The 16,830-nt window shown below is 38.1% G+C and overlaps 3 protein-coding genes across 4 annotated transcripts; 1 reads left to right on the top strand and 2 right to left on the bottom strand.

Moving 5' to 3' along the window:
- Positions 1–1,505: 1,505 nt before the first annotated feature.
- pnrc2 (proline-rich nuclear receptor coactivator 2) lies at positions 1,506–4,939 on the top strand. Its single transcript, XM_087805708.1, has 3 exons — positions 1,506–1,715; positions 2,147–2,367; positions 2,435–4,939. The coding sequence occupies exon 3, from the start codon at positions 2,457–2,459 to the stop codon at positions 2,934–2,936; it is 480 nt and encodes a 159-aa protein (XP_087661834.1). The 5' UTR covers positions 1,506–1,715; positions 2,147–2,367; positions 2,435–2,456; the 3' UTR covers positions 2,937–4,939.
- Positions 4,940–6,280: 1,341 nt separating this feature from the next.
- srsf10a (serine and arginine rich splicing factor 10a) lies at positions 6,281–11,618 on the bottom strand. Of its 2 annotated transcripts, none has more exons than XM_087806329.1 (6): positions 11,443–11,618; positions 9,474–9,578; positions 8,596–8,699; positions 8,376–8,526; positions 6,919–6,969; positions 6,281–6,845 (listed from the first exon to the last, which is right to left on the bottom strand). In XM_087806329.1, the coding sequence occupies exons 1-6, from the start codon at positions 11,505–11,507 to the stop codon at positions 6,584–6,586; spliced, it is 738 nt and encodes a 245-aa protein (XP_087662455.1). In that variant the 5' UTR covers positions 11,508–11,618; the 3' UTR covers positions 6,281–6,583. The 2 variants fall into 2 exon arrangements, with proteins under 2 accessions (XP_087662455.1, XP_087662456.1); XM_087806330.1 differs by having other exon boundaries at positions 6,281–6,836.
- Positions 11,619–12,581: 963 nt separating this feature from the next.
- On the bottom strand, positions 12,582–13,688 carry fabp10a (fatty acid binding protein 10a, liver basic). Its single transcript, XM_087806332.1, has 4 exons — positions 13,550–13,688; positions 13,264–13,436; positions 12,757–12,846; positions 12,582–12,674 (listed from the first exon to the last, which is right to left on the bottom strand). Exons 1-4 carry the CDS (start codon positions 13,614–13,616, stop codon positions 12,624–12,626), a joined length of 381 nt encoding a protein of 126 aa, XP_087662458.1. The 5' UTR covers positions 13,617–13,688; the 3' UTR covers positions 12,582–12,623.
- Between the last annotated feature and the right edge of the window lie 3,142 nt (positions 13,689–16,830).

Raw genomic sequence — 16,830 nt, 5'->3', positions numbered from 1 at the left:
AATTAACATTTAATACAAAACCTATTCAAGTATAATACAAGTTAATTTATATAATCTGATTATCCAGTATGTTCTTAAAGTATCAGTTTAGTCACCATAAATTATATGAAGTTAGATAGATAGAACTTTATTGAATTGTTTTTCCAAATAGCAAAACACAGCAATACAGACAATAATTCATAAAAATAAGAACAAGAACAAAGTTTCATAAAACAAAAAGTAAAATTAGTAGTCAAGATTTAAATATTTAACATGGTAAAGGTAAAATTAGGTAAAGGAGTCCTTTTGTTCAATTATCTTGTGGTCTTCATCTTTGAATTAAATCAATTAAAAAGTTCAGTAGTTTATATGAAGTTTTATAAATGAATATATTAAGTTCAAGAACATAAAAAATGTGCCTCAGTTGTATTATACTAGTTATAATTTAACTAGAGATTATTATATCGTTATCAATAAAAAATAGATAGATAGATAGATAGATAGATAGATAGATAGATAGATAGATAGATAGATAGATAGATAGATAGATAGATAGATAGATAGATAGATAGATAGATAGATAGATAGATAGATAGATAGATAGATAGATAGATAGATAGATAGATAGATAATTCATAAAAATAAGAACAAGAACAAAGTTTCTAAAAAAAAAAGAAGTTACAAGACGACACAATAGATAGATTAAATAAAGTAAATACTAAAACAAAACCGTTTGATATCAGTATGAAGTGATCCGGTCAGTTTCCAAAGACAATGATTTTTAAACAAACGACATGACAAATGACGACATTTATGAGAAACACAAACACGCAGCTCGTAAGTTCCGGACGGAAAGAAGTTGTGAACGTGTAACTTTACAGTCCAATAAACACGTACAGCAGCGTCGAATCACGCGCTTTTTGTGTGACAAATACGTCGTTGCTCATAAGAAACATAACATATTTGACATTGTTTACATTTTTTTTAAAGTAGTTCACATTCGATCGCATTACAAGAAGTTACGTTTGTCCGTAATACGTGTTGTTTTCCTGGTGGGGGGATGGGCTTTTACGATCTGTCGAGGCGGAACTAAAAAAAAAAAAATCTGTCTTTTATTCAAACGAAAAAGCTTACATACATCACGACCACACACTGACTGCCTTTTAAATATATCGATTATCGATCGTTTGACTGTTTAAAGGCTTGTACGGAATTACATAACAACAACAAAAAAAAAAAAAAAATTGACGATCGGTTCTGTGCGCTCAGAATAGGATAGCGTTTGGTTGTGCTTTGATTTTTACGTTTTAATGTTTTTGCTGCTTTAAGTTCTAACTCTTGTTTTGGTCAGGAAATGATCAACAAAAGAACCCCGAGAAAAGGCAGAGATTGACGTCACAGGCTCCGGCAACAAGGGGTGTTATGTGTCTGGCGCGTCCTCGCAGCTGATTTGTTCGTCGCAAATCTTCCGGCCACTGGATTGGTCAGCGCCGAGCTCTCGGCGACTACATAGCGGGGATCGAGATTCCATTTTGTGGCAAAAGACGGAAGAGGGTGTCGACTCTTGCATCGCACCGACGAGCTTGGAGGGCGACGGAATTGAAGGAAATATAGCTGAAAAAAAAGCTGTGATTCCTGCAATTTCTTTCCCGAGGATAGCGACCTAAATTCTCTATTTAAGTATATATTCTTTTTCTGTGGAAGGGCTTCTGCAACAACAACGCCAGTCGAAGTCGGTAAGAGAGTCGTCGACGCCATGTTCTTGTTTTTTTCTTTGTTTTGATTTCTTGCCAAAGTCGACTGACCTAGAATTTTTTTTACTTGCATTTCCGTGTTTTAAAAACATGTGTACTTGTATAGAATACTCAAAAAACGCGTAGACATGGATTTTTATTTTAATTTATTTTTCAACGTCGAAAGAGAACAATGAAGCAGCTGCTCCGCTACAGGAAAGAAGTGCGACAACAATACGCACTTAGATTGTGAATTTTTATTTTTATTTAAATGTCACTTCAACACAGGATTTTAGTTTTGGTTTATAAATGTATCGTTTATAAATAATTTTAAACATTCTTTTTTTTATTTTTTTTTTATTTTGAAAAATGTTGTCCTTGTTGTTTCTCGACGCACATTCTTACCCTTTGTACCTTTTATTTTTTTATTTCAGTATATTCGGCTTCGTGGAGCATCGTGTGCCGAGTGTGAATTGATGTTCATCTCGGCCCGGCGAGTAAACAACGCTCAGTGGCACATGAAAACCTCCGATCTTGCTGGACATAAAAGTGCAGTGAGGAGTAGACAGAAGACTACTTCGAGGACCTGGGGCCCGGTTGGAGGTGAAAGACTGAAGAGGGATCTCTGCTCAGCTCACTTTCTGACAACAAAGAGGTAAGTTCTTGCAGAAGACCCTCACGTGTGTGTAACAAAAGTTAATGTTTATTTTTCCATTTTTAAGGTGACACAGAACATAAACAAGTATGGGAGGTGGAGAGAGGTACAACATTCCAGTTCCTCACCCAGAACGCCCACTGACCAAGAAGAACCATCAGCTTGGTCGGGCCAAGCCCAGGGGTCGCGATCAGAACGGATCAGCGGTAGCAGCGTCTGCAGTAGGAGCCGCCGGGGGCCTTCACCATCACGGCCACCGCCGGAGTGACAAAGGCGCAGCTTACCTCAGATCCCCGGAGGCGCGGCAGGCCGCGTCGGTCGAGAAGGGCATGTCGGTCCGCTTCGCCACCAACTACGATCAGAACTGGGAAGGCGCCGTGTGTCATCTCAACACACTCCTGGCCACACAGGGGAGCCCCAAGTTTGCGGGGCCCAAGTTCAGTGAGCCTCCGTCCCCCAGCGTATTGCCCAAACCTCCCAGCCATTGGGTGTCTTTCCCGATGAGCTCCTGCGACAACAGGGAGATGATGGCCTTCCAGCTGAAGAGCCTCCTCAAGGTGCAAGCCTGAGAGGGGGGCCACTGATGAACAAGATCGAGCCAGGATCCTCTTGAGTGACGCCACCCCCCCATCAGGAACGCTGTAGTGTTGTAGTACTTTTCAGATTTTTTTTTTTAAACAGTGAGGTTTGCTTCAAACCTTTTTTAAATTATCACAACATTGCAGCCTTGCTAGTGGAGGAGCGCCCTCTTGGGGTCCACTTCTGTGATGACGATGAACTGGATACCCTTTGTACTCGTTGTTTTGCTCTTTTTAGTCCGGCTGTCAAAGCAGATTAAGTGCGCCTTATCCCAAATTATTATTTTTTTGGTAACTCTGCCCCTTTCAACCATTTAAGTTCATTGCTCTAGACAGACACGTTTTTATTTAAAAGAACAAAACCCAATGCAGTTGTGTTAGGACCACGATGGCTTACATTTTTAAGCCATTTAGTTTGACTTCGTATTTCCATTTTAAAAAATTGTACCTACGTTGGGAAGTTTAGGGCACTCGGCTGGAATTCTGCAGGGAAAAGCATATTACCGGATATAAGCTGTTGTGAGTCAGGTCGTAAGTTTAAACCTCAAACTGAAGTGTGATAAAGAACCATGGCACACAGACCTCAGACGGTCAACTCCCATAACCTTTTTTATTGCGCTGTGCGCAGATGCACTATGGGAACTTGGCTCGTCTGAAGCCTGTAGCACTCTGTCATAGCATTTATTGTAATGTCATCTTTTTTGTTGGAAAAAAAAATGTATGCGATGGTGAGTGTAGTAACCAAAGCAATTATGGGCTGGAGGATGTTTTTTTTTTCAGGATTGCTGCTTCATGTCCTGATGAGCGCCGTTCTAGTGCCTCAGACTCCTGCCTGTTTAGGACACAGTGTTCCAGAGCCGACGTGCGGAAGAGGACAAGACGCTGCATTTTTGGATTGAGTTTTGACTTGATCCACGGCAGGTTGTCTTGTCCTGTCGGCTGCTGCGCTTGTTTAAAGAAAGGCAGGGTTGAGAGTCGCGACCCAAAAGACGGGGCAATCGACAAAAAAAGCTTGTGTGTGTTTACGAGTGGGTCGCTACCGATGACTATCACTGAAATCAAGAGACATTTGTTGCCTCTGCCTGTTCTTGCACTGCAATCAGTTTTGTTTTTTCTCTATAAGTTACAGGTCAGAATGCTATCATTGTGTGCGTGATGAACTATCTCGAGTGGATCCTCCGCAGCACTTTTTCCTTTGCAGAATTGAAGCTGTTTTTATAGCCAGTCTAAAATGACAAAGCGTGTGAGAGCCATGTAAATAATGAAATGTATAGAGTACTTGTAGCATATGTAAATTTTTCAGGCCGACGTTTGAGGCTTGACTGGCAAAAGTATTTTTAGTAATAACACTGAATGTATAAGGCGTGCTATGCTCATGTCTTAACTTCAATGCTGAAGAATATTTTTGTTAAAAAAAAAAATCTGCCTATAGCATTTTTTTCAGGCCCTGCACTGATGTATCCTTCCAGAGATCTTGCACATGGTTTTTTATGGTTTTGTAGTCTGCAGTGCAGCCTGAAAAATGCTTGGAGCAAATTTAACTAAATTTGTATTTGCTAATTGGAAACAAGGAGACTTGTCTGATGTATGGGTTTAATTTATTGCATTGACATTTGTGCCTGTGTTGAAGCCTATGGTTAGATTTGACATCATTTGTTGGACATTCTAAAAGACAAAAGATGTTGAGGGACCAACTTCAATGTGAGGCTGTTCTTCCGCCAGCCAACCATTGAAGTTGGTTCTTAATGGTGTTTTATGTAAATGTTATGTTTTAACTCCACGTGCACAGATGAGTCTCCTTATGTTAAATTTTTAATGAATTGGCTTTGAATTTGTCCCCCCGGTACACTGTCATTGTATTTGAAGAATAATATGCCCTGGTAAATTTGGTATGAATTAGTGACTGAAAAAAAGCGGCACATGTTGCACTTGTGATTTGAAAACAAAACTTGAAGAAAAAAAGAAAATAATAAATCCCTTTCCCTTCCCCCCTACACCTTGTTTGACTCTTTTCTTACACTTGTTATTATTTATATTTTGAAAAACAATCCACATGAACATTTTAATCAGGAAGAGAACACTTTGCACTGTAACCCGTTTATTCATAAAGTAAAACGGATACTTCATGCAGCCATTTTACATTTGGCTATTTAAGAATTAAATGATTTGACACATACAACTACATGCTTTTTTGGTATTTCGCAAGCATTTGAACTCCGCATAACCGCTCTCATGATATATTGCTTTTTTAAAAACCAATACAATAAATGTAAATAATTTGATTGCAGTAATCGGTAAGTAAGGTTAACTCAAAGGAACTAGTCCACAGATGTAAACAATAACAATGTAGAGAAGGCGGTGGAGACGTTTGTGAAAATGTCATTGATGTGTTCTCTTTTTTTCCAGAATGAAACTATCTACAAACCCTCGTTAAGTCACACGCAGGATGTTTCATTTATTTGAAATATATAGTACATGACTAAAACAATCACAGATTAAAAAGATTCCATTGACAGATCTCGGCCGGTTGATTTGAGAAGCGAGTTTCAGTTCCAGCACTGCTAGGGATTGTCAACAAATTTGTTATTTGGGGAAAAAATACAACCAAAACCCGTGTTGAATCATTGTACTCAGGTTCATTTTAACATCTCAATTCATTTAAAAAATATTTTTATGTTAACTTTCTAAGAATTATCAGAATTATTTGTTGACCTTGATCCCTAGAAGACGCAGTACTAGAGCGTCTTTTCTCAGATCGACCGGCCGAGATCTGTCAGCTCTCCCCGGGCTTATAGAGAACGAAAACTCGGGCTAGAGCCAGAGAAAATGTGTAGAATATCTAATAGTAGAACTAATTTTGATGCAGTTCCTCATTTGCCTTCAAAACAGTATGACAGATTAAAAAAAAAAATACTATTGACACAGATAGAAAGATACATGCATGACTCACTATGAGTTGATAAATAGTTTAGCTGATCTGATGTGCAAACAACTTGTTGATCAAAGAGACTTACTGGAACTTCTTTCAAAACAGGTGCACCTGTGCATTCAGGTAAATCAGCTTAGTTAATCTTTATTTTTTTAAGAAACTCTTAAACGGCATTTCTTTGATCTGCTAGTCAGCAAAAGATGTTATGAGCAATTCTCGACAATCTGAAAGGCCACGTTAAAAACTTTGAATCAGATCTGAACTTAGTTTTCATAGTAAAGTATTTCAACATAATTTAACTTGTGGACCTTAAAATAACATGACTATTTCAAACAGTCAAAGACTGTTAAAAAAGCTAATATAGTGTTCTATAAGAAAGTACAGAACTTAAAAACAACGTACACCGTAATAGTCAATGCAAGACTTTATTAACATTTACTCAAGGGACAATGTATAAATGCAAACAATGCCAACTGAAAGTACAAAAATATAGACAGGGACACTTTCCAGTAAACCGATCCAAAAATATTCACCTTGAAAGTTCCAAACAAAAGCCATTTTTCACATTTCCAAAATCCATCTACAATAAAATAATGGATCCGACACACAGCTTATGTCCCTTTGTAAAAACGTAAAAGTATTCAGACCCAGAGCGCCGCTAGTTACAAACTTGTTAGGTGGGACAAAAACATTCGTTCGAACGTCAGGGTTAGTGACGTCCAGCCCAAGACCTGGAGCGAGAGCGGGACCTAGACATGGATCTCGAGTAGGAGCGGGATCGAGTCCGGCCGGCGGCTTCTTTGTGGTAGCTGGAAGCTGGCGGGAACTCTTGAGCCGGGCTTTGGGACTTGGACTGGTGCTTTTTCCCTCTGTGCTTGGACCTTGAGGGGGACGGGGAGTGAGACTGCGAGCGGCTGCGAGACCCTTGCTCGTGGTGGGCCCTCTGGTCCCGGGGTGGACCTCTGTAACGACTACAAGTCAATAAAATCCGATTACAAATCGAGTCGCCAGTAAAAACGGCCTCATACGGACAAACGAGCTTACGTCTCATTCTCGTGGCTTCTGCTCCGTCTGTGCCGACTGTATGGGCGGGAGCTGCCGGGAACAGGATGAAACTGGTTAATCAAGACGCCGTGACAGGTGGCGATGCCTACTTGGCAAATGTGCTCATCGTCACGGTGGAATTCTTGACATCCAATTATGAAAAAAAACCAGAACATACTTTAAAGCAATTCAGTTTGTAAAGTCAGGTCCATCTTGGGAATCAGACTATTAATTAATTAACTATAATTATGTTTTTTACTTGCCATAAAAAATAAACTAGCTGCTCGAGCCAACTCAAGCCCTGCAGACAATAGTATGAAATCATTAAGCTCACCTTTTCTGTTAAAGCAAATTATTCAAACATAATGACTAGGGCTGAACGATTATTGGAAAAAAAAATATGATTGTGCTTTTTTATGCGATTATTTTTTCAATGTCCCCTTCTATGCATTTTTAATCCAATACAAAAAATGATTACCTTTACAGTAAAATGTGTTTTTTTCTGGTTAAGATAGTTATTTTTATGAAAGGATATTAAACGGGAGAAGTTAAATTAGTTATTAATTACTTAAATTACCTCCTTCCAAACGTGCTAAAAGTGTAGTCGATATTAAAATCACTAACTTTAACGCAGAGTAAAGAAAAGTCATTCAGTAATTTTTCTTTTTCACTGCACGTTGGCACAGTTTCTCTTGTATTTGAGTGCATCTCCTGTCACACACAATATTAGAATTGACAATTTGAATGGTGTGATTGTATAAGGTAACTTTGAACACACACAAACATGCCGGTGGCACGCACAAAGGCAGAGACGAGAGCAACACGCACAAAGACATGTCGGCAGACACCTGTCTTAATTTAAATGTACTAACCGATGTCAGGATGAAAAGTTGTTAAAAACACTTTATTCCGTTTCTTACTGATGCTCTTCAGCTTCTGTCACTGATCTACTTGTTAAAGATTCTGTCTCCGCTGCGCTCAGCGCCGCTCGCAAGTCATTTTTTAAGGCTCGAAAATTAAATGATTATATTAAATAAAAATCGCAACCTTTGCAACATAGTCGCCATTTTGAAAATCTAAGTGACCTCATTATGAACCAATAACAAATGAAGTAAACAAAAACGTTTAAATCCACCAAGGATTGTGAACATGTAACATTTCAGGCTACCTTTTGTTCATAAAACACACCCTGGCAACGCCCCATTTGTCTTTTGTATTAATTAATGTGCCTGAGGGAAACCGGTCAAACAGGGTTTTTCCCAAAAACACCAACCATCTTGAATGCTGTCATTGTTTAAATGTTATGACCACAACTTCTTTTTTTTTTTTTTAAATGGAAAATGACAGGCGTTACTCAATGACTAATCAATATCACTATTGCAAATCAGTTAAGGGAATAATTTACATCATATAAACGTTTCACAACCCAGCAAAGTAGAGATATCTTCTCCAATTACCCTTCGGACCGACGAGGACGGCGCTCATAAGATTGACTCCTGGACCGTCGGCGATCATAGCTGCGGCTTCTGGAGCGGCGGCGCCGACCGTCTCTGTCGTCGCGCGAAGAACTCCGAGGCGAGTGCTCCTTGGTTTTCATCTGGTTTGGAGCTGCAAAAAAACAGTAGAGGCGTCGATGAGACAATGTGAAAAATAAAACGCATCCAACGCTCAACTTACTTTTACGATCTCCCTGTGCGAACTGAATCTCAATCTGACGACCACAGACCCATTTGTGGTCCAGGTTGTGGAGTGCATCCTCTGCATCCCGGACATCTTCAAATGTGCTGAGTTGTTAAGGACTTTTCATTGGGAAAAATAGGAGTGTGGGGAAGAAAAATATATACATGCACGATATTTACAGAGACAAGGCTGCAATACAAGGGGATAGTTGAGCCAATGATTGACACAACTCATGGACAGATCAGTTGAGTGAGAATTAGGGAATCTGTTCTTAAGAATATATCATTGTCCTCATTTATTACCGATGTAAATACTTAACATTTAAATAAAAAAATCAATTTGGCCCAGTTGTGATTTCCGACTTTAAAGACAGACAAATACTGATGGTGATCAGATTTTGTAGGATACAAAGTGTTTGGCTTGTTACCTTTATATGCTTGACTTCTTTATTGTCTTGGCAGAAGAACTTGGAAGGTTCCTGCTTGTCTTTGCCCAATAAACACTTTGCTTTTCCTCCCTTTGGTAGAAAATGGATGCCTGGGTTCTTTGCTTTTCTCCTCTTTGTATCTTCATGCTTTTGCTCTCTTTATTTTTCCAATTCCCACTACAGCTTGTCGCCTGGATGTCTTTGGCTTGAACCTAATCTACAACCGCCTTTCAACTTTCTTTGGTGAGGGGTCTCCAGAAATGTATCTTTAACATTCTAAGGCAACAACAGAAGAAATCAAGGTTAGGGGTGATTGTATAGCTGGATTCAACAAAGTACTTTACGATTAAAAAAAGTTAAAAGAAAAAAATCCCTCGCTCATGGACAAAAAAACAAACAAAAAACCTACAGAAACCTGGAAATACCAAAGAAAAAGAATAAAGGATATTGAATGTATGCAAATCCTCTTGGTCGTCGTGTATAGAAGTCAAGTGGAATGTAGACATCTACAATTGGTCCGTAACGACCAAACTCGCGCCGTAAATCCTCTGGCCTAAAGTGTCATGAAATAAGCACATTTATTGCCCAGGTTTTGTGAAAACACATTGGCCTGCCAAAACAGCATATTACAGTGTTTCTAGAAATCAAGCTCCACTCACAACACACTTCACTTGTGTTAAGTTTGGGCTGCACAACAAGTGGATCATTTATTCATCACAAACATGCAGTACAAAAGGTTATTTCAGCAGACCCTAGATCTGGGAGGATTGTGCAGGTGTTTATGTGCAGGACATGGTTGATATGAAATGAGTTATTGACAAAAGAGACCCATCACTACATGCAAACCACAGATCTGCACATTTTCTTACCCATTAAAACACTACTAATGCTGAACTGTAAATTAAATAAGTTTTGTAAAGCATGTAAACATTGAGACGGCAACCGAAAAAAGGGAACAGAGATGCCGTTATGTTCAAAGTCAATCGTGATTCAAAAACCACAAAGATAAAAGTACTAAGAGATTGTTGATTGTCGAGTATTATTTTTTAACAAAGCAGCAAGTAAATAACTTGTATTATCATCAATAGAAAATAGTTGTTTAGTACAAACACCTGTTTTGTTCTCTGTCAATTACATGTTTTGAATGCTGGAATCTTTAACTGTTTATTTGAGAAACTGTTCATTCTAACGAAAGAGGCGTTCAATACTTCAGTCACTATTTTTAAATATGGAAACAGAACGAGCATTAGTACATTTGCTGCAAATGCATAGCAACGACTTTCAGAAGAGACAGATGATCCCTGGGTGTCATCATGTTGGAAATATTTTTGGCTTCGCCATCCAGACGGCGCAGCGGCCCAGGTATTTTCAAATACATTTATGGACGGACTCATCCATGGATTAAAAAAAATATGTGTATTCCATATACCCAGGCTCATGTTTTGAGAAAGTCTGCCACACAGAATAAAGATATGACTGAATTCTTCTGTTTGGACACATGGAAGGAATATAGTTAATTCCTCTTAATCTTGTCTTTGATCCATGTACTTTAACTTTAGACTTAGATTGTGTAAGCTTGCACATTTTATAGAAACGTCGTTCTTGTTTTGTATTGCTGTGTGCTGGCTGGAAAAACAAGTCCCCGAAGGAGACCTCCTGAGGGATCAATAAAGTTTTATCTATATCTATCTAGAATATTGAACCCTTTAAGGAACTTACTGCATCTTGGAGAGGAAGACATCAACATTTACAACATGCGAGTAAGTCAGGAGAGTTGGGTTTTTCCACATTAGTTGCCCTTTAAGTGTTACATTTAATTCAAAATAGTTGTTTACATGGTTACACATTGAAAATGGACAACGTTGCTGTTTATTTTAAAGTATTCTTGCAAGATCAGATGCCATTTTAACCGATTAAATTTACTACATAAGTATTTGATTCGCCATTACGAATACAAAACAGACATAAAACAACAGATTTACAGTAATGCACGCCCTAACGATATTTAAACCAGATTTTACTTTTTCATAAAGTAGATCATTATTCGTAGGAGTGAGTGGTTGGATTGTTTCTAATACTTTAAAGAACTAAATGGGCATTGATGGGAATAAAAACATGTCCGCAATACACTCTTTTTTCATATGAAACACGAGATTAACACTCCTACAATAACCTCCAAAATAAAGTAAAAACGAAAACCAATAAATACGGGTTCAAAGTTAAACAAGGTTGGGTCACAAGTATAGTGAACTTTAGTGTTATTTAATGTTGGCTAAACTAAATAATTATTCGCTAACGTATGCACAGAAGATAACTCCCTCCATTGACGCCGCCATTTTGAGAAGCTACATGTTAGCATGCTATCTGCGGCGCCATGCATGCGTACACGCCGAGCGCACTCCAGACCCACAGCCTACCTGGATTCATCCGCAATGTTTCTCACGAATAGGGATGTGTTCGGGGGGCGCAGGTAGCGTGCCATTGTAACACGGCGGTGCTGGTACCGAGAGAGAGCGGGATCCAAGAAGAGATTTACTGGCTGTAGCTTTCCCTCCTCCGGGCAGAAAGGCGCGCTGCAGCTGACGACGTGGTCGACACGATCTGCTCACTGAGCATGCGCATGAATCGATGACGTCAGTGTCTTTATGAAACAGATTTGTATGGAGGTCCGATGGGATCACGTGACAAGCACTATTATTGCATTATAGTAATATATTTATTTTCTGGACGTAATAGAAACATTATTTGGGATTTATACCTACTACAATATATATTAAGTATTTTATAAATGAATGAATTCAATATATATAAATTCTTCTTTTTATAATAATATAAAAATAATATATATAAACGCTCAATTACTATAAGGATCAAATTTGAAGGTGGATTGATTATTATTTTTAAATATTTACGGCTCTGACTAAATGTGACATCCAATAACACAATTGAATATGATATAAAATAATTAAAATAATATTAAAGACTGTGTGAACACTGTCAAGCCTTCCTGCAATGCAAATTATAAGGGTAATAAAAAAGTTATCTGTCAACTGAAGCAACCCTGTCCTCTTTATGCTTAAAACAGCTAATATGGGTATTATACTTTAGGATAAATCCTCAAAAACAAAAATGTATCACTGTAATTTTACATTAAAGTACAAAGTTGTCTCTGATGACTGCACACAGTCGCTTTTTGCAGTTTATTATGTATAACAATATTAGGAAACACACACATACACACAATAAAATAATAGTTTGAATGGCCACTGGATGACAGTTATTACTTTACGGACCGCCTCTGGAATACTCAAACGGAGAGCGCCACCTACCGAGCTTTTAATATAACCACACTATATGAAGAAACCTGATCAACCCCTTAATACTTAATAGTGGTGTCTTATCCAAGGTTCTGTTATTATTTAATAATAATAATTGTGGTTTATAATTAAGGATATATTTCACAAGTTTAAACCAAACTATGCACATCCCCCTAATATATTGCATTATCTATTGAGCCTTAACATACTGTGGACTTGAAAATGACGACAACAACACATTTCATGAAGCACTTTTATTTTAAATATACATGTTTCTTATTTTACATTTTCTTGCTCCTTCTGACGAGAGTGGTAGAGCCCTTGGACAGAGTCTAATACAAACAAGGAGAAGTATGGAGTTTAGAAAAGAAAAAGCAGTTGCATAAATGAAGATGTATGTTACAGAAGAATTACCTCAATCATCTCTCCTCCTTGGATCTCCTGGACGTGGCGGAACTTTCCGGTGTCACAAACCAGTTTTCCACCCTCCAGATTGACTATGCACTGCAATAGATAGAATTTAAGTTTTAACACAACTAAAATTAGATTTTTCTTTACATTTATGTGTAAATTTCTATGACAATTAATAGCTTTAATAAAGTTTAGCCAGTTGTGCAAACATGAAATTCCTCATCATTGACATTGATTTTAAATGCAATCCAAATATTTAGCAATATTGGTGTTAGCCCAATGTAATTATTGATTCTCTGTGCCGTTTATTCACTTATGGGGGTAGCAGGGGGCTGGAGCCTATCCCAGCTTATTCAGGCAAGAGACGGGGGACACCCTGGACAGGACACCAGTCTTTCACAGGGCACACAAAGACACACACTCGTACCTACGTGCAAGTTCCCAATCAACCTATGTATGTTTTTGGACTGTGTATTTATTCAATTTGTTAATAAAGTTGAAGTTGTAAACCTTGAGCTTCTTGCCGTCCATGGTTGTTATTTCAGCCTCCTTGCCGATGGTAAAGGAGTTGGTCACGGTCTTTCCGGGGGTCTTCGAGGTGACGACAAAGTCGTTTCCGCTCTGCTTGATCTCAGTAATGGGCTTGATGTCCTTGGCCATCTTGATGACTTCTGGTGGCAGTTCTGTCAGGCGAGCAAAGATTATAAAAACACTTGACACCACAAAGAATCCTTTGTTGTGTTTATAACACTTGCATGTAACGCTTCTGATTCTAATAACTCCTGTCGATGCTCACCCATGGCTTTAAGGAATTCCTCAATGTTCTCCTGAGCATAAACCTGCCATGTTCCATTGAAGGCCATTTTTTCTGGAGGTTCTCCTTTACCCTGCGTCTGGAGGCTGTGGCAACTCTGTGAAGCTCAACACAAAGTGGAGTTTGCCTCTGCAGAGTCTGCTCTTCTTATACTGTGGACTTGCTAACAAACTAACATGAAGTAATCTCTGCTGTTTGAACAACCTGGAGTTCACTTACTCCTGTCTGGAGTAACATGGGTTTCAGCCAAATAGGGGTTCATATCACATGTTCAATAGCTTTACTGATAAGGGAAATAGATCTCTGTATAATTTTGGACATAAATACCTTTAGACTGATTAGAGAAAAGTACTCTTGAATGTGCCAGATTTGGCCAAGAAAAAAAACAGAAAAATAGTTGTCATGGGAGAGTCCAACATTTGTGGATTGATGTCTATTTATGAAATTATTCTTTTGATCATATAATCCAAAGTCCAGTCAAACCTGCGTTTCTTATCAGCTAATAAAGATTGATGAATAAAAATATGAATCATTTCAATGTTTGAGTTGTTCTTTTCTTTTTTTTAACTGTTGATCTAAGACAAAGATTGCTGTTATACTCTAGTAGGTAGTGTTTAGTATAAGTTCATGTAGAGAATAAAGAGAGTGAAGGGAAGTTTAGTACTTTTTCCATTTGTTTATTTTAGTTAGTTAGCTAGTCGTTTGCATCAGTCTGGGGCAGACATTTGAAATCTCAACTAGTGGCTATCTTTAAACAGACACTGACTTTTTTATTTAATTTATTTTAGTTCAGCTTATAAAAAACAGCAGGTTGTAAAAGATAATGCTACATGCAAAATATAGACCAATAGTGTCAAGCTCACTTGAAATATGATTCTGATTGTGATACTTTCTCATCACTTTTACTTTAATTTTAAGTCTCTGTATAATTGTTGAACCATTGTTCAAGCTTCATTAGCACATCACTAACATGCGGTATAGATTGCTTAAATGTCACATTTCTGAAAAATAAAATTCTAATAAAGTAACTTTCATAGAAAACTCACTAGACTTTTACCAAGTAAAGGTTATTTGTAAAGCGCCTTTCTAGACCAAAGCTTAGGAGCAACAGCCTGGAAGGATTCTACTAAATATGTCCGTAAGCTGAAATCCAGAAAATGACGGAGCACAAAAAAATTCAGATGTATGAATCTGTGCACACCAATAATTTAGGCACTTTTTCTTCGTACATCCCAATCAACCTAGAATAAATCGCAGACTTGTTCGTCCCTTTCCACGCCCTCATTTACATATTTTAATAATATTTAAATAAAGCAGAGTCCGTGATTTTTCTCTCCGCAATCAGAGCAACGTTACCGTTAATGTTACTCTAATGTGAACATCTCAACATGGCGGAACCAGCTCATTCGGGCATACGCGACCTACAGACCGTACGGGAATTTTGAACGTTGATACATATGGACTTTGAAAGGTTGCTGAGCACAAAAAAAAGGGTTGTCTTTAAAACCCCTTAGTACATCAGGCCCCAGAATTTTAAAATGAATCCTGAAAGAAACTGGCAGCCAGGAAAGAGTTTTAAGGATCGGAGAAATGTGAGTTCTTCTACTAGAGAAGCTCAGAATTCTCGCTGCAGAGTTCTGAATGAACTGCAGGCGAGACAGATCCTTCTTTTTCAAACACCGAAATAAACTGTTACAATAGTCTAAACGAGAAGACACAAACACATGGATTACACGATCCAGATCGTGTTGTGACATCATTTTCCTAAATTCAGAGAATTTTCTCAGGTAAAGGAAACAGTTTCTGGTCAATTTCTGCAGTGTTGAACAAGAGACATGTCTTTATCAAATACAACACCCAGGTTTCTCAGGCTCAGTTTGACGGACTGACGTTAGTCACCCAAGTACTGACTCAACCCTGGAACCTTATCATCTGGAGAAACAACCAGAGTTTTAGTTTTGTCCACATTTTGCTGCAAAGTGTTTTCACTCAGCCATTGTTTGATAAAACACTGTAAGTAAGTAAGTAAGTAATTTATATTTATAGAGCGCTTTTCCACAACAGGATCACAAAGCGCTTAAAGAATCAAAACAATACTGTCTTCAAAAGTTAGTATGAGTGCAATCGTGTCTTCAAACCATCAAAATATGTCCTTCTTCACCAAACACTTTCATCAAATCACTCTTTTAACATCAGTTTTACTTTCATCTGAAGCCTCTGCATGCTTGTTGACATCTTTGTTCCCTAGGTTAGCTTAAACATGGGTTGGCGGGTCAGATTAATATCTATTCAGATATTTCAAGCCGTATAATGTGCGGCTTGGTTGTGCATTAACCGCAATAATTGCAAAGATGTGACTCCGGAGTTCAAAAAAACAGCGAGGAGGCGAAAAGTTAAAATTAAATGATGAAATAATCACAGGTTACATTTTTGGTATTTCTCTTCAAAGTGAATCGTCTCTGAAACCGTTCGCTGTGAGCTGTTGACCCTCCAAAGGTGGGCCCTGCAGAGGGTCAATGACACTGTGGACTATTTACAGACCAAACGCAAACCACAGCAAGATGAATCCCTTCATTCATAAACGGATTTGCTCATATATTTAATGCAGAAAGAAAAAGATTATAAAAAAAAAACATGAAATCATCATGAAGTATATTATGTTGACTCACAACCTTGACAAGTTCTGCACTCTTGAGGGGTGTGTCAGTTACTATTTAGAAGGTGAGGCGAGCGAGGTCATTGACAGTGAAGAGCTAAAACGGTACGTCAAAGGGCAAATGTTCCTGCACTTTGTCTGTCTGCACACCAGGTACTACACAACAGCTCAAATTTTGGTTGCCACTAGCATCAGGAACAACCTCAGACACGTGGTCATAATGATATGGCCAGTCAGCGAATTCCCTTGTTTAGCTTCTGCAAGGAGATATATTGGTGATAGATTCAGTTTTTCCACTTCATTCGGTTTGTAATTGGGACGGTGGCTATATATGCATATATACAAAACTTACCGTAACATTTCGGGTCTGATATTATTTATGTTTCATTGATATATTTTAATATATATTCATGATCTCTTCCTCAATCAAACACTCACCAAGCAAAATCTTTTCTTTAACACATTTTTTTCTGTTATTGGAATTGTCTGAACAATCTTTGGCATTTAATTTATGATCCTTATCTTAAACACTGACATCTTTATATAACACGATATCTAAATGAACAATAATCTTCTTTGATTCTGAGCAAACCATTTGAAAGGCCTT

Source organism: Callionymus lyra, chromosome 13 (assembly GCF_982586985.1).
Source record: "Callionymus lyra chromosome 13, fCalLyr1.hap1.1, whole genome shotgun sequence".
Lineage (NCBI taxonomy): Eukaryota > Metazoa > Chordata > Actinopteri > Syngnathiformes > Callionymidae > Callionymus > Callionymus lyra.
This window is presented reverse-complemented; position numbering and strand designations above follow the sequence as displayed.

Excerpts from the sequence above, each read along its gene's own strand:
- pnrc2 (XM_087805708.1), top strand. The coding sequence starts at position 2,457 with ATGGGAGGTGGAGAGAGGTACAACATTCCAGTTCCTCACCCAGAACGC.
- srsf10a (XM_087806329.1), bottom strand. The coding sequence starts at position 11,507 with ATGGCACGCTACCTGCGCCCCCCGAACACATCCCTATTCGTGAGAAAC. Across the intron at positions 8,700-9,473 it reads AGAGGATTTGCATACATTCA|ATTTGAAGATGTCCGGGATG; the intron begins ATATCCTTTATT and ends ACAACTCAGCAC. Across the intron at positions 8,527-8,595 it reads CGCACAGGGAGATCGTAAAA|CTCCAAACCAGATGAAAACC; the intron begins GTAAGTTGAGCG and ends GTTTTTTTGCAG.
- fabp10a (XM_087806332.1), bottom strand. The coding sequence starts at position 13,616 with ATGGCCTTCAATGGAACATGGCAGGTTTATGCTCAGGAGAACATTGAG. Across the intron at positions 13,437-13,549 it reads GGAATTCCTTAAAGCCATGG|AACTGCCACCAGAAGTCATC; the intron begins GTGAGCATCGAC and ends CTCGCCTGACAG. Across the intron at positions 12,847-13,263 it reads TGGACGGCAAGAAGCTCAAG|TGCATAGTCAATCTGGAGGG; the intron begins GTTTACAACTTC and ends TATCTATTGCAG.